The 12,963-nt window shown below is 41.6% G+C and overlaps 1 protein-coding gene across 1 annotated transcript in view; it reads right to left on the reverse strand.

The window, feature by feature from the left end:
* The window catches only part of LOC122550471 (uncharacterized), a 256,060-nt gene that overhangs the window by 103,706 nt on the left and 139,391 nt on the right, over window positions 1-12,963 (reverse strand). The window contains exons 16-21 of the mRNA XM_087987905.1: window positions 12,903-12,947; window positions 6,873-6,926; window positions 5,110-5,173; window positions 3,406-3,516; window positions 2,362-2,517; window positions 2,187-2,258 (exon numbers count right to left, since the gene is read on the reverse strand). Coding sequence (XP_087844031.1) covers window positions 2,187-2,258; window positions 2,362-2,517; window positions 3,406-3,516; window positions 5,110-5,173; window positions 6,873-6,926; window positions 12,903-12,947 — 502 coding nt within the window. The remainder of the gene's footprint in view (window positions 1-2,186; window positions 2,259-2,361; window positions 2,518-3,405; window positions 3,517-5,109; window positions 5,174-6,872; window positions 6,927-12,902; window positions 12,948-12,963) is intronic.

The following is a 12,963-nucleotide window of genomic DNA, read 5'->3' on the forward strand; positions in this document are numbered from 1 at the left end:
ACATTGTTTCATTGTGAACTGTCATAGCTAAAGGGCTATTGCAGGCTACTAAAGAAATGTGAAGAGAATTTTTAAAAATTCTTAAATGATTGCATGTGTCTCCTAGGGTCTCTCAGATTTGACCTCCTACCAGCCTGATATTTATTAGACCATAAGACCATAAGACATAGGAGCAGAAATTAGGCCATTCGGATCATCGAGTTTGCTCCACCATTCAATCATGGCTGATAAGTCTCTCAAGGCGAAAGTGAGGACTGCACATGCCGGAGATTAGAATCTAGATTAAAGTGGTTCTGGAAAAGCATAGCAGGTCAGGCAGCATCTGAGGAGCAGGAAAATCAATGTTTCGGGCAAAAGCCTTTCCTGATGAAGGGTTTTAGCCTGAAACATCGATTTGCCTGCTCCTTGGATGGTGCCTGACCTGATGTGCTTTTCCAGCACCACTCTATCTAGACTATGATAAGTCACTTAACCCCATTCTCCCGCTTTCTCCCTTGATCCACTGGACAATCAAGAACCGAGCTATCTCAGTCTTAAATATACTCAATGACCTGACTACCACAGCCTTCTGTAGCAACGAATTCCATAGATTCACTACTCTCTGGCTGAAGAAGTTTCTCCTTATCTCCATTGTATAGAGTCTTCCCTTTACTTTAAGGCTATTCCCTCATATCCTAGTCTCTGCTGCCAATGGTCTAATGACGGTGAGATTTGGGCATAAGTCGGACACAGTATTCAGGCTGATCTATAGACCTAAACTTGGTGTTTAGGGTGGTCCTGACGCAGTATCTGATCCTCACAATTCCTGTCCTGTTATGCCTCATTGGGATTACATGCTGTAAATCAGCTTCTGAGCTTGTGAAGACCTGATGGCTCATCCCTCATCCACAGCCCAGACTGTTCAGCTTTCGGGAACCAATCACATAGTTGTGGTAGGCAGAAGGCTGTGGTCGGCAGAAGGCCGTGGCCATCAACGCCTAGTTGGTAGTCCACAAACCAATCAGCTACACGTTGCTGGCTGAATGTCCATTGTACACAGCCCTTGGCTCCAGCTCATATGCAAACCATTTCCTGCTGCCTGAACTGGCAGCTCTGTAAACAATACTTACAAAGAGGGTCAGGTTTTACTTGTTTTCAAAAACTACAGTAATTCTTCAGGAACCTTTGGTTTGTCAAATAGCTCTTTTCCCAATTCAGTTAAAAATCAAAAATACAGAAAAATAAAAAGACATAGTCTTCACAGCCCTCAGGGGCATAAGCAATCAAGAGGCCATCTACAATGGGAATATGAATATAAATATTTTCTGCACAAAAACCTTTTCAATAGACAGCTAGAGGCAAGAATCTGATCAGTCATATTATAATACAATAATCAGCGAGTTATGGGAGATATTTTCCATGAAATTTGATATTAAAGGGATCATGTCTTTATTAAGAAGGAACAGAAGACTCTTCATAGTTAGAACAAATATTGTCCATGAAATCAGCTCGGGAACTTGGCAGAATTCTGGACACCTCACTTTTGGTCCTGGAGAGGGTTCAGACAGTAGAAATGTTGAAAATTAAGGAGGAGTGTTCCCACTGGCAAGGGGGCACGGTGAGATAATTAGTGAAACAATCAGAAGGGGAGACACAGGAGTGGCTCCTTTCCATAGTGAGTCATTGTGGTCTGGAATGCACGGTCTGATAGGATGATGGAAATAGTTTCAATAGTAATTTTCAACGGGAGGTGGATGTGAAATGGAATAGAGGCTATATACAGGACTATAGAGAAAGAGCGGGAAGTGAGACAAATTGTTCACCTCTTCAAAAGAATGATCACAGGCACAAATAGCTGAATAACCTCCTCTGATGACAATAAAGCTAATTTAATTCACCCAGTGTTTAACCTGACCTCATGTTTTCTCCATGTTCCACCTCTTCCCTCCTCCGTGTTCCTTCTCTCTCCGTGTTCCCCTCTCCCCATGTTCCCTCTGAGTTCCCCCTCTCCCCGTGTTCCCCCTTCCCCGTGTTCCCCCCTCCCCTTGTTCCCCCTCTCCCCGTGTTCCCCCCTCCCCTTGTTTCCCCCTCTTCCCATGTTCCCCCTCCCCCCATTCCCCCTCTCCTCCCGTGTTCCTCCTGACCCTGTGATTCTGTTGTCTCCGTGTTTCACATGGTCCCACTATATTTAACACGGGGTTCCTTACCTTTGTCTCCTGGTCTTCCTCTTGGACCAGGATACCCTCTCTGACCTTTCTCTCCTGGATCTCCAATGAACTCTATTCGGGTGAAACCAGAGAGCAGTTTGTCATTGACAATGTGAAGGTTTTAATTCCTATTTTGAAACACTCACCTTTGTGGTAGTAGGGAATAGGAACTGACCTGTGGAACCTATCAGTCCAGGAGGTCCAGGTGGACCAGGTGGGCCTGATTTCCCTGGAAATCCTGGGAATCCAGGCTGGAGAGCCGGCAAACCCTGATCACCTTTCTCCCCTTTGGCTCCTGAGTGACCTGGTAAACCTGGTGGTCCTGGGTTACCTGAGAATGACCAACAGGAGAACATTAATATTTCGCTCCTTTTTGCCCATTTGTTTCTCGTTCTTGATTTCGGTTTACGCCTCATTCTGACCTTACCTAGTGAATGATGTTAACTTCCTCCCAACCACACTGACCCCTGTCTATATCTGAGTGCTTGTGATGGTGTGAGTGTGCATGGATCGGAGTGTGCAAAAAGTGACTATTCATAAATTGTTACCCTAAAATCATGCCTTCTCTAAACTTCAAAAATCCTATTAGGATTTTTCACTCTATTTTTAATATACTTAGTCAAATATTTATTTTTGAATCAACATGAAAACTTTTGGGTCACACATTGGAAGAACAGTGTACATCCCACCTATGTCGGTGAGAGATGGAGGGAAATGCAGTCAGAGTGAAGTTCAATGTAAGCTTGAGGAATAAAATCCCATCTTGCAGCCAGACATTTAACAGCTTTCTGGACTCAGCATTAAGTTCAACCACTTCACACCATGCACTCTGGCCCCATTTGGATTTTGGTTTTTAAAAATACCTGAGTCGTGTTTTTCAGACATTTGCTTTTGGACAGAGTTGACGATTATTCTGCAATTCACACCCACTCTTGAACAATGCTTTGTTTCTTTAGTATAGCCGTTCCTATCTCCCTTACCTCTTGCTCCATGATGTTTTCCTCACTAAACCTCTCCTGTCCTTTAACCTTTCTCTTGCCTTCCCTTTCATTCTTCCTCCCTCTCCCAGCTTTTGATGGTATACACCCCATCATATTTCCACATCCCTTCAGTTCTGAGAAGGAATCATATTTGACTGGAAATGTTGATCCAATTAATGGAGACCTTTCTTTCTGACGTACGCACATTTGGGAACGTTAACAACCATCTGTGAATGTACCTGGGAATGGTGCTGTTTCACCAGGGAGACCGGGGGGGCCCTCACGGCCATAGAAGCCTTCCTCCCCTTTGGGGCCACGCTCTCCTTCTAGACCTGACCAACCTTTTGGACCTTGAGACAAGGGAGAAAAGATGCAGGTTATAAAGAAAGCAAATGGAAAAGAATCTCCCCTTCAGCCCACAGGCAGGGATTGACGTGAGGCAAACCTTTGACTTGATACCTCCCTTCCCCCAACTCAAATCTCACTGTCTTGACATTGGAAATTAGGTAAACTGTCTCATCGATGCTGCTTCCATCTAGGTCACTGTAACTCCATTGGATCAACAGATTGATTTCCCTCTTTGACAGAATTTCCAATATTTATATCATCTTACTTCTCATGAACCCCCAGATGCTGCCAGAGGAAGTGGTGGAGGCTAGTACAATTGCAACATTTAAAAGGCATCTGGATGGGTTTATGAATAGGAATTGTTTGGAGGGATATGGGCCAGGAACAGGCAGGTGGGACTAGATTGGGTTGGGATATCTGGTCAGCATGGACAGGTTGGACCAAAGGGTCTGTTTCCATGCTGTACATCTCAAGAACTCTATGTGCCAGTAACATGTAAGAACCTCATTGTCAATCGTTCTAGGAACCCAGGCCTAGAAAATGACCTCAGCCACATTGTCCTATTGGCTTTTAAGAAGGCTACTTTTGATTGACATCTTGCAGTTTGTTCTCTGTTTGTGTACATGATCACTGGATAGAGAGGACTACCTTCCTCATAAACATTTTGTTAAAGGATTGCAGAGAACTGCGAACATTATTATTTTGATCGTTTTGAGTGGTTATATGAAATATTGCAACCTAGTGAATTATTGCTCCAGTTGAGATTATTTCTTTAATAAACCTGATTGGGAGGTTTTGGCTGAGATATGTGCTTTCAGTAGAATGTGCCTTTTGATTGGGAAGACTGGGATCACAAACCACATCTCATATTAAATGTATCTTCTTATCCAACTACAAAAAGGCAGGTTCAAAGCTCAGAGTTCACCCCAGACACTATGCCCAGGAGATAGAAATTTCATTTAATTGGAAGCAAATTTTCCTTTCTGAATGAACAAACAGCTTTTTGAAATGGGCACATTTGCAAGTGAGATCAAGAAATGACTTTTTTCAATACAAAATGGTGGTGGATATTTGTAGCTTTCTTCCACACGAAGATTGTGGATACTGGAGGCTATCAGGATCATGACTGAGATATGTAATTAAATTTTTAATACGTAAAAAAATCGATATGGAACAAACGTGTGTAAAAGGGACAGAAATGAAGATCAGCCATGTACCAAAACAGAGGAACAGTATCAAGAAGCTGAATGGCCCCCTTCCTTAACCATTTTATTATTCAGCATGTAGGCCAGACCAGGTAAGAATAGTGGATTGCTTTCTTTAATGTCATTAATGGACCACGTGGGTTTTCAGAACGAGGGTAGCCTTTACATCAGTTTTTGTTTTAATTCCAGATGCTGTGCAGTGATTTGAACACTTGACCCCATGGTGTGGTTCACTAAAACATTAGCCCCACTGACAGTACCTCTACTCTACCCTGACTCGATAAATCAGTCAGTGGATCTACTGTTACTCAGTTCCTGCTGCCTCTGGAGAACAAATTTCACGCCTATTACATTTAATTTCCTTTCTGTATCTGAGGAAAGTTCTCTCACCTTTGGGAATTAATCCAGTAAATGTGATGGACTGGCCAGGTCGGCCTGGGTCACCTCGGTCACCCTGTAAAAGGAGGACAAGACATCAGGGAAAACATTTCACTCCATTTGTTCAGCTCTGCTATAAACAAGACGCAGCAGCATGATGTGAACACATTCAACATTCCTCTTCACACCTTGGGGGAAGGTGACTATTAGAGTGTATCGCTCACTCATTACAACATGTATCTGGCTTCACTCTAATCAAACCAGTGGAATGAGAAATGTGCGACTCAGTTAATCTACTCTGATGGATCTTCTCCCAGGTGGTGAACACAGATATTTACACTAAGCCATCACCCACGACACAGCACTGCTCTCAGCTAAATCGATCAAACCTTCTGTTCACAAAATGGTCGGGTAATGGGGTCAAGGTTGACGGCATCAGATTAACAGCAAGGCTGAGAAAGTGAATGGTCTCCTCTGTGCTCCGATATCTCCAACCGAACAACTTCCAAATCATGTTGAGCTGTGGTTTGAGTGTAGAGGAGGGAGACATCACAGGTTAATTCTCTGTGAGGAGGGACAGAGTGAGGGTTAATGTTGTGAGGAGGGACAGAGTGAGGGTTAATGCTGTGAGGAGGGACAGAGTGAGGGTTAACTCTGTATGAAGAGGGAGTGAGAGGAAGGGCGAAGTCAGTGAGGAGGGAGAGAGTGAGGATTAACTCAGTGAGGAGGGAGAGATTGAGGGTTAACTCTGTGTGAGGATGGAGAGAGTGAGGATTAACTCAGTGAGAAGGGAGAAAGAGTGAAGATAAACTCTCTGTGAGGGGGGAGAGAGTGAGGGTTAACTGTGTGAGGACGGAGAGAGTGCGGTTAAGTCAGTGAGGAGGGAGAGAGAGTGAGGATTAATTCTTGGTGAGTAAGGAGAGAGAGTGAGGGTTAACTCACTGAGGAGGGAGAGGGAGGGTTTACTCTCAGTCTCCTTCATTTGCTGTTCAGGATTGCACAATTTCTCGATAGGATTTTGAAGACCATTCGGGGTGGGGTTGGGTTGTACATTTCCAGAGCTCTGAGCTAATAGTAATAAGATATAAATGGTCTTGAGTCTCAACATTATGGCCGAGTTGGCCTGAAGGACATGGGTAAGAGTGGAATTTTTGCTGAGCAAAAGGATATTTCAGAAATAAAAGTACAAAGCACTGATTCAATTCAGTTATTCAGCTGAGAAAGTAACCAACAAGTGGTTGACTGATGATAACTTCAACTTCCTGCAGATGTTGTGGTGCCACGCTTTGGGACATGCAATTGGCACAATGTGCACATCCCTGGGGTTTCACTGCTGAACTGTCCCAAATGTGAGAAAATCATAAAAATAAAGGAATTGGGATGGGGCAAAGGCAAAGGCAGGGTGGGGTAAACCATTTGCATCGTCCTTGACTTTCTGAATTAATATGCCCACATCCTGTTTGACTATCCATGTGGAGTTTGCCCAATATCCCTGTGTCTGTGTGGGTTTCCTCTAGGTGCTCCGGTTTCCTCCCACAGTCCAAAGATGTGCAGGTTAGGTGGATTTGCCATGCTAAATTGCCCAGAGTGTCATGGGAAATGTGCAAGATAGGTTAGGGCACTGGCTCTGGATGGGACACTCTTTGGAGGGTTGGTGTGGACTCGATGGGCCAAATGGCCCACTTCCACCCTGTAAGGATTCTATGATAAATGAGAACAACGTGACCACTCTCAATTCAATCTAATGATCAGAATTGGAAACTAATGCAAATTACCTTCAATCCTGGTTGACCATCAAACCCGGGAAGACCTGGGGTACCTGGGAGACCCTGAAAATGACAAAAAAACAGTCTGAAGACACCAGGAGTACATTCAATTCAATGGAGTGAGGTGATTCCCTCATGATACAAATTAAAACCAGTTTAGGGCAGAGTTGTCTCATTTGTTGAGTTAACATCCTCTTTGCTAGGGAAGATCACCTTCATTGCTCAAAGGAACCTCTTACCTAGAAATCTCAAAGGAGTAGGGACTCTGTAATCTAGATGTTCCAGGCAAGTATAAGGGAGGGGTGCTCACTGAGACAGATGTTCTAGACCCACAGGTTAGGGTTAGGGTTAGACATCCAGATGTTGGAGACTATGTTTCCTAGAACAGATGTTTCTGCTACAGAGCGCTAGCTGATCACCAGAACTGTACTGAAGTTGGCTACTGTTAAGGATAATGTACAACTTGAAGTCTAGTTTATATTTTTCAAATTTTTATGTTAAGAAGGGGTAGGGCACAGATTATCATTTTCCCAGTCAGGAAGCATGTTTTGTTTGCATGTGTTTTAATGAGATTTTATAACTCCAATTGTTAACAATTCAGTTCATTTAAAAAAAACGTAGAGGGTAAAAAGACAGGGAGTTAGCAAGTCTGTGTGTTAGTGTGCTAGCGTGTGGAGGCTGAAGTGTTAAACTCTCCAGTAAGGAATCTGGCAAGAAAACTAATGGGAACTGAGTTTAGGGAGCTCTTGTATTTGCTCTGAAATTAAGGTAATATTGAGTTAGTTGCTTGCTTTGGTGTCCCAGGGAGAGCTACCTATTGAGGCAAAACAGAGCACTCAATTAATGCACAGAAATTCACCACAGGAAGCCATTTTCAGCTGTGCTAGCCCAAGTGAGAAGCCTTAGTATGGAGGTACTGGTGACTCTTCACTGAAGTTCGAATGTGTGAAAAATTGAATAAGCTGGAGATAGAGAGGGAAATGAAAAAAATGACACGAATGGGAGGTAGAATGGAAATGGAAAGTAGAAGGTTAGAACTCGAGTTTCAACGAGAGGGAGAGAAAAAATAACATCAGCTTAAAATGACGCATTGACAAAGAAGACTGCAGAACCCAAAGGGAGCTCTGATGGGGACAATCCTTGTCATGATCTAAAGGCCAGTAAAGAATTGTTTTACATTTATACAAGCCCCACTGAAATTTGAGAGAAGAACCTGGAAGATTTTTCTGCGTATCATTTGAGAAACCAACAATGACAAATGAATTGGCTGAAAGAAAAATGGTCATTGGCTATGCAGAGCAACTTTACAAGTGAATCATGGGAAACATGTGCTTCACTGTCGGAGGAGCTTGTAACTGAGGCTGAAAAAGAAAAGGCCAAAATGGATGCATCTGAGTCAGTCTCTGCACCATAAGGGCAAAAGTTTTGAAATTTAAGGGAACAATGTGGGCAAACTCATTTTGACTTTAAATAGGTTAAGCAAAGTGATTGTGACTGACGCATACAAGTATTGAAACCACATATAAAGTTCTGAAAGAGATCATTGTTTTGGAAATATTCAAAATATATTATCTCTTGTAATAAGAACCTACATTGAAGACCAAATTGTTGCAACAGCTAGACAAACATTATAATGGCTAATGATTATGAGCTGATCCGCAAAAACAACCCTTTTTTTCTGTTGCTCCCTTAAAGATGAGCAGAGTAGGTGTTGGGAAATTGAAAGTAAGTAGTCAGGGTAAAGGTTGGGAATGAGGATTTCTTCCTCAGATCACAAAGGGAAGTTCTAAGATGGAGATGAAAATCAAAGGACTGGAGTGCGGGGAGGGGACATGGTGGCTCAGTGGTTAGTTCTGCTGCCTCACAGTGCCAGAGACCCAGGTTCAATTCCAGCCATGAGTTGACTGTCACTGTAGAGTGTGCCCACTCTCCCTATATCTGCATGGGTTTCCTCTCACAGTCCGAAGATATGCAGGTCAAGTAGATTGGCCAAGCTAAATTGTGTCTGGGGATATGTAGGCTAGGTGAATTAGCTATGGGAAATGCAGAGTTACAGGGGTAGGGGGGGTTGGGCCTGGGTGGGATGGTCTTCAGAGGTAGGTCCTGAGGGTCTCTCGACCCAAAACATTAACTCTGGTTTCGCTCCACAGATGCTACCAGACCTGATGAACTTTTCCAGCAATTTCTATTGTTGATTGCTGTTTGGTGGGTTGTTGCAGACTCAATGGGCGAAATAGCCTGCTTCTGCACTGTAAGAATTCTATGATTCTATGAAGTGTTGCCATGTAATGAAGACGGCCATTTTTGTTCAGAATGCTACAACTTGAAAGGGATGCCCATGCGACAATGGGCTTTTGTTGAAGGGAAGATAACATTTTATTAGCTAAACCATTTAGTGACAGAAACTAGTCAAATTCTTTAGCTGGAGAAGTATTTGCCTCCAGAGTTCAATGAAAGGCGAGTGTTAGTAAATGTGCTACAGATGCAGCACATCCCAGTTCCATTGTACAAATTGCAGACGGAGTGTTGTCTGGACTAGTGGTAGTAGGAGTAGTTAAGAAATTCCTGAAGAAGGGCTTGTGCCCGAAACGTCGATTCTCCTGTTCCTTCGATGCTGCCTGACTTGCTGCGCTTTTCCAGCAACACATTTTCAGCTCTGATCTCCAGTATCTGCAGCCCTCACTTCCTCCTCGTAGTTAAGAAATTACTTGCTAATGGAGTAGACCTATTCTTGGTTAATGACTTGGCCAGATAGAAGGTTCTATCTTCACCATAATGACATAAAACCTGAGGGAAATTAAGGATATGGAATGAGAACAAGTTCTGGGTATTTTTGCATCTTTTGGGATGACCAGAACAATGTCTAAACAAAGTTAATCACCAGAGGTCATTGTAATATGATGGACAAAAACGATTGTGTAGTTGAAACTTTTCTTCAAGGCAAGGATAATTCAAACAAAATATTTGGCATGTCTTCAATAATTGAAGGTCTTGAAGCACATCTGGAGTTGAGCAGGCAACTCACACTAAAACTGGGGCTGAATGAGTTCCAGAATACTATCACATTAAAAAGAGAGCTTTGAAAACAAAAGGGAGACATAATCACAGATCTGCGGGGGAGGAATGGGCAGTTGTCCATGAGATAGTGATTTCCAGACGTCAAAAGAAGACATTGTGAGTAGCACATGAAATTTCTATGACAGCACACATAAGAATACAGAAAACACTAGCATCAAGAAGCTGGAATTTTACCTGGCTAAGACTTCATGAGGATGTGGTGCAATTCTGTACCACATGCCATGCCTGTCAAGTGGTAGGGAAACCTCAACATATAATCAAACCGGTAACTTCCATTCCCAGTTTTTGAAGATCGGTTTAATAGATAACTGGTCAATTCAGAGGAAAACTCTAACTATGATAAAGAAATCACTGCTTTGGTTGAAGTGAGGGGTAAAAGTATTGAATCTGAAGCCTCACTCAATGTGGAATGTGTCACCCTTCTGTCATAAAAACAGTCTGTACAGTTACAAAAACATAGTTGGTGTCTTGTAGTAGATTTATCTACTTCATCAGGTTTGAATTTGGATTGACGTACTCAGGAAATAGTAATTTTAGCCAATGTACAGGAGAACAAGGAAGTACAGTGAACATAGATCACTGAACATCATTTAGCAATTTGTTAGATAACATCATGCCCAGATCTTCCATACTATGTTTTGGAAATGATAACATTGCCCAGTGAAGGGAAGGGTAAGGATATGGATGTGGCCCTTACACAATGAGAAGATGACAAAATGGTTCATGAATGTGCTCTTATAAATATTTCTTTTGAATCCAGTGAAGATTTGTCAAATGATAGTCAGGAAGTATCAACATTTCCCAGAGTGTTTGCTATCGACTTTGAAGTTGGGAAATTCCCTGGTGTCCCTAGTGAAGAAGGGAAAGTAGGAAATGCATTGAATTTGAGGTTCAGGAAATTAACGTTCATGCAGAACCATCAATCTTTTGGACTAGAACATGAAGCAATTGAGATCTAACATGTCACACTTCTTGCTGCACTGATATTCAGTTCGATGAATCAACAGATTTGATATATTTGGATGAAATAAAATGGTCAGGGAGTTGAAATGTTGCTGCTTCAGACACAATAGACATACAAAGCTTAGAATAACAGTTAGTTAATGGGCCTCTGAAAATAGATTTTTCCTCTGATCTAATGGTGCAAATTAATAGACAATCCAGTGAAGTATTATTGTTTAATACAAATACTGATCAGCTACTGGAAGCAATTAGTTTCTGTTCCAATCTAAGGAAATGGACATCAGTGAAGCACCTGTAATAAAACTAGAGACTGCAACTGGAAGTGGGGAAGCAGACCTGAAGACCGATTGTGGGACCATGATTTTCCTTCATGCCTTGATGATGACTTTATTGAAGCAGAATGCTTGAGTATTTACTTGAACTAGAATCTCGGGAAGAATCCAATGACTGATCCAAAAGTATTGACCATAGAGTCAGGATAACTCAATATAATTTTAGTCACTGACCCAGAGGAATTCACTGTGAAACGAAATGAAGTCGATTTTTTTTTTCTTCTGTTTCAAGTGAAGTCTTGAATATGAATATTGAGCATTATTACCTTAAATTCATTTTTATTTGGAGCGAAAGACTGCATGCACAGAGCTAACAGAACTTCCTGTTTTTGGGAAATAATTTTTGTGGAAGATTCAAACTTGGAATGCAAAACTGTTTGGATGGATTCCAGTGATTCAACCATTCACTGTAATGATTGCTGGTAAAGCTAGGCTGATTGCAAATGCCATGTTTTGCATATAAATTGATAAAATAAGTTAGGGTTTTAAGAGATGTTCAACAATTCTATAAAAATTGTATATGAGAAGATTAAGGATGAATGGATGTAAGTCTTATTTTTGTTGTGTGGGTCAGATACTTTGTGACGAAACACATTTTTGAAATGGCATTTTATCCATTCTAAAGGTGAAGGCATATTTTACTGTCTTTATTTTGAGATTGGTTCTAAAAAGGAAAATACTGATCTAAACCAAGGAGACTGGGAAATGGGTTGTTTGCAGTTTCAAAACTCATGTTACATACTGTGAGTTGTATACTAAATTGTATTTTCCTGTTACATACTGTGAGTTGTACACTATGTTGCATTTTCCTGTTACATACTGTGAGTTGTATACTGTGTTGCATTTTCCTGTTACATACTGTGAGTTGTTACTATATTGTATTTTCCTGTTACATACTGTGAGTTGTTTAATGGAATAAATTGTGTTTCATTTATCAGTTTGTTCCAGTTTTACAGGTTAAGGAGGTTTGGAGAATGGTGTGGCCATGATTGTAAGTTACATTCAAGCCTGATGCAGGTTAGATGTCAGGAGGTGATTCTTTTCCTGCTAAATAGTGAGCCTGTGGAATTTCCGATTCATTGCATTCCTTCAAATGAGAGCTGGACTTGGTTCTGCCTGGGCCAGAGATCACCTTTTTAAATAAAAGGCAAATTGTGCAGGAATTTCCCAGGCTGTCTCGTTTCCATAGATGAGTTGGACAGGAACCTCCTTCCAGTTGGACAGGAACCTCCTTCCAATTGGACCTGGGTTTTTGATTGGCATCTGTCACTGCTTTGGAATCACTTGGTTTTGGGTGACGTGAGAAATATTTATATTTTTAGATATCAAATTTGTGTAAGATTAAGCTGAATGGACCACCGAATCTTTATCAGTCAAATATTGTTCAAATGTTCCCAACCCATGAGAGGGTGAAAAACACATACTAACCAATACCTCAACAAAAAAATTAAGTTACAATCCACATTGTAAACCACTTTTTCCCAGATCATTTTCTATTAATTTTTTTTTACTTTGTGTGTAATCCTTGCTATCCCAGAAAGGTTCCAGATTCTGATAAAGTTAAAGCTTAAGCTGTAATAAGACAGAAAGGCAGATATTACTTTGAGGAAGGAAGAGGAAGGTCATAGTGAATTTGCCAGTATCTATGTAGATTGTATATACTCACTTTGCGTCCTTCAGAACCTGGGGGTCCATTGAAGCCACTCTCACCCTACAACCACAAGGAG

The sequence above is a fragment of the Chiloscyllium plagiosum genome, unplaced genomic scaffold (genome assembly GCF_037043375.1).
Source record: "Chiloscyllium plagiosum isolate Xiang-an unplaced genomic scaffold, Cpla_swu_hap1 HiC_scaffold_6, whole genome shotgun sequence".
Lineage (NCBI taxonomy): Eukaryota > Metazoa > Chordata > Chondrichthyes > Orectolobiformes > Hemiscylliidae > Chiloscyllium > Chiloscyllium plagiosum.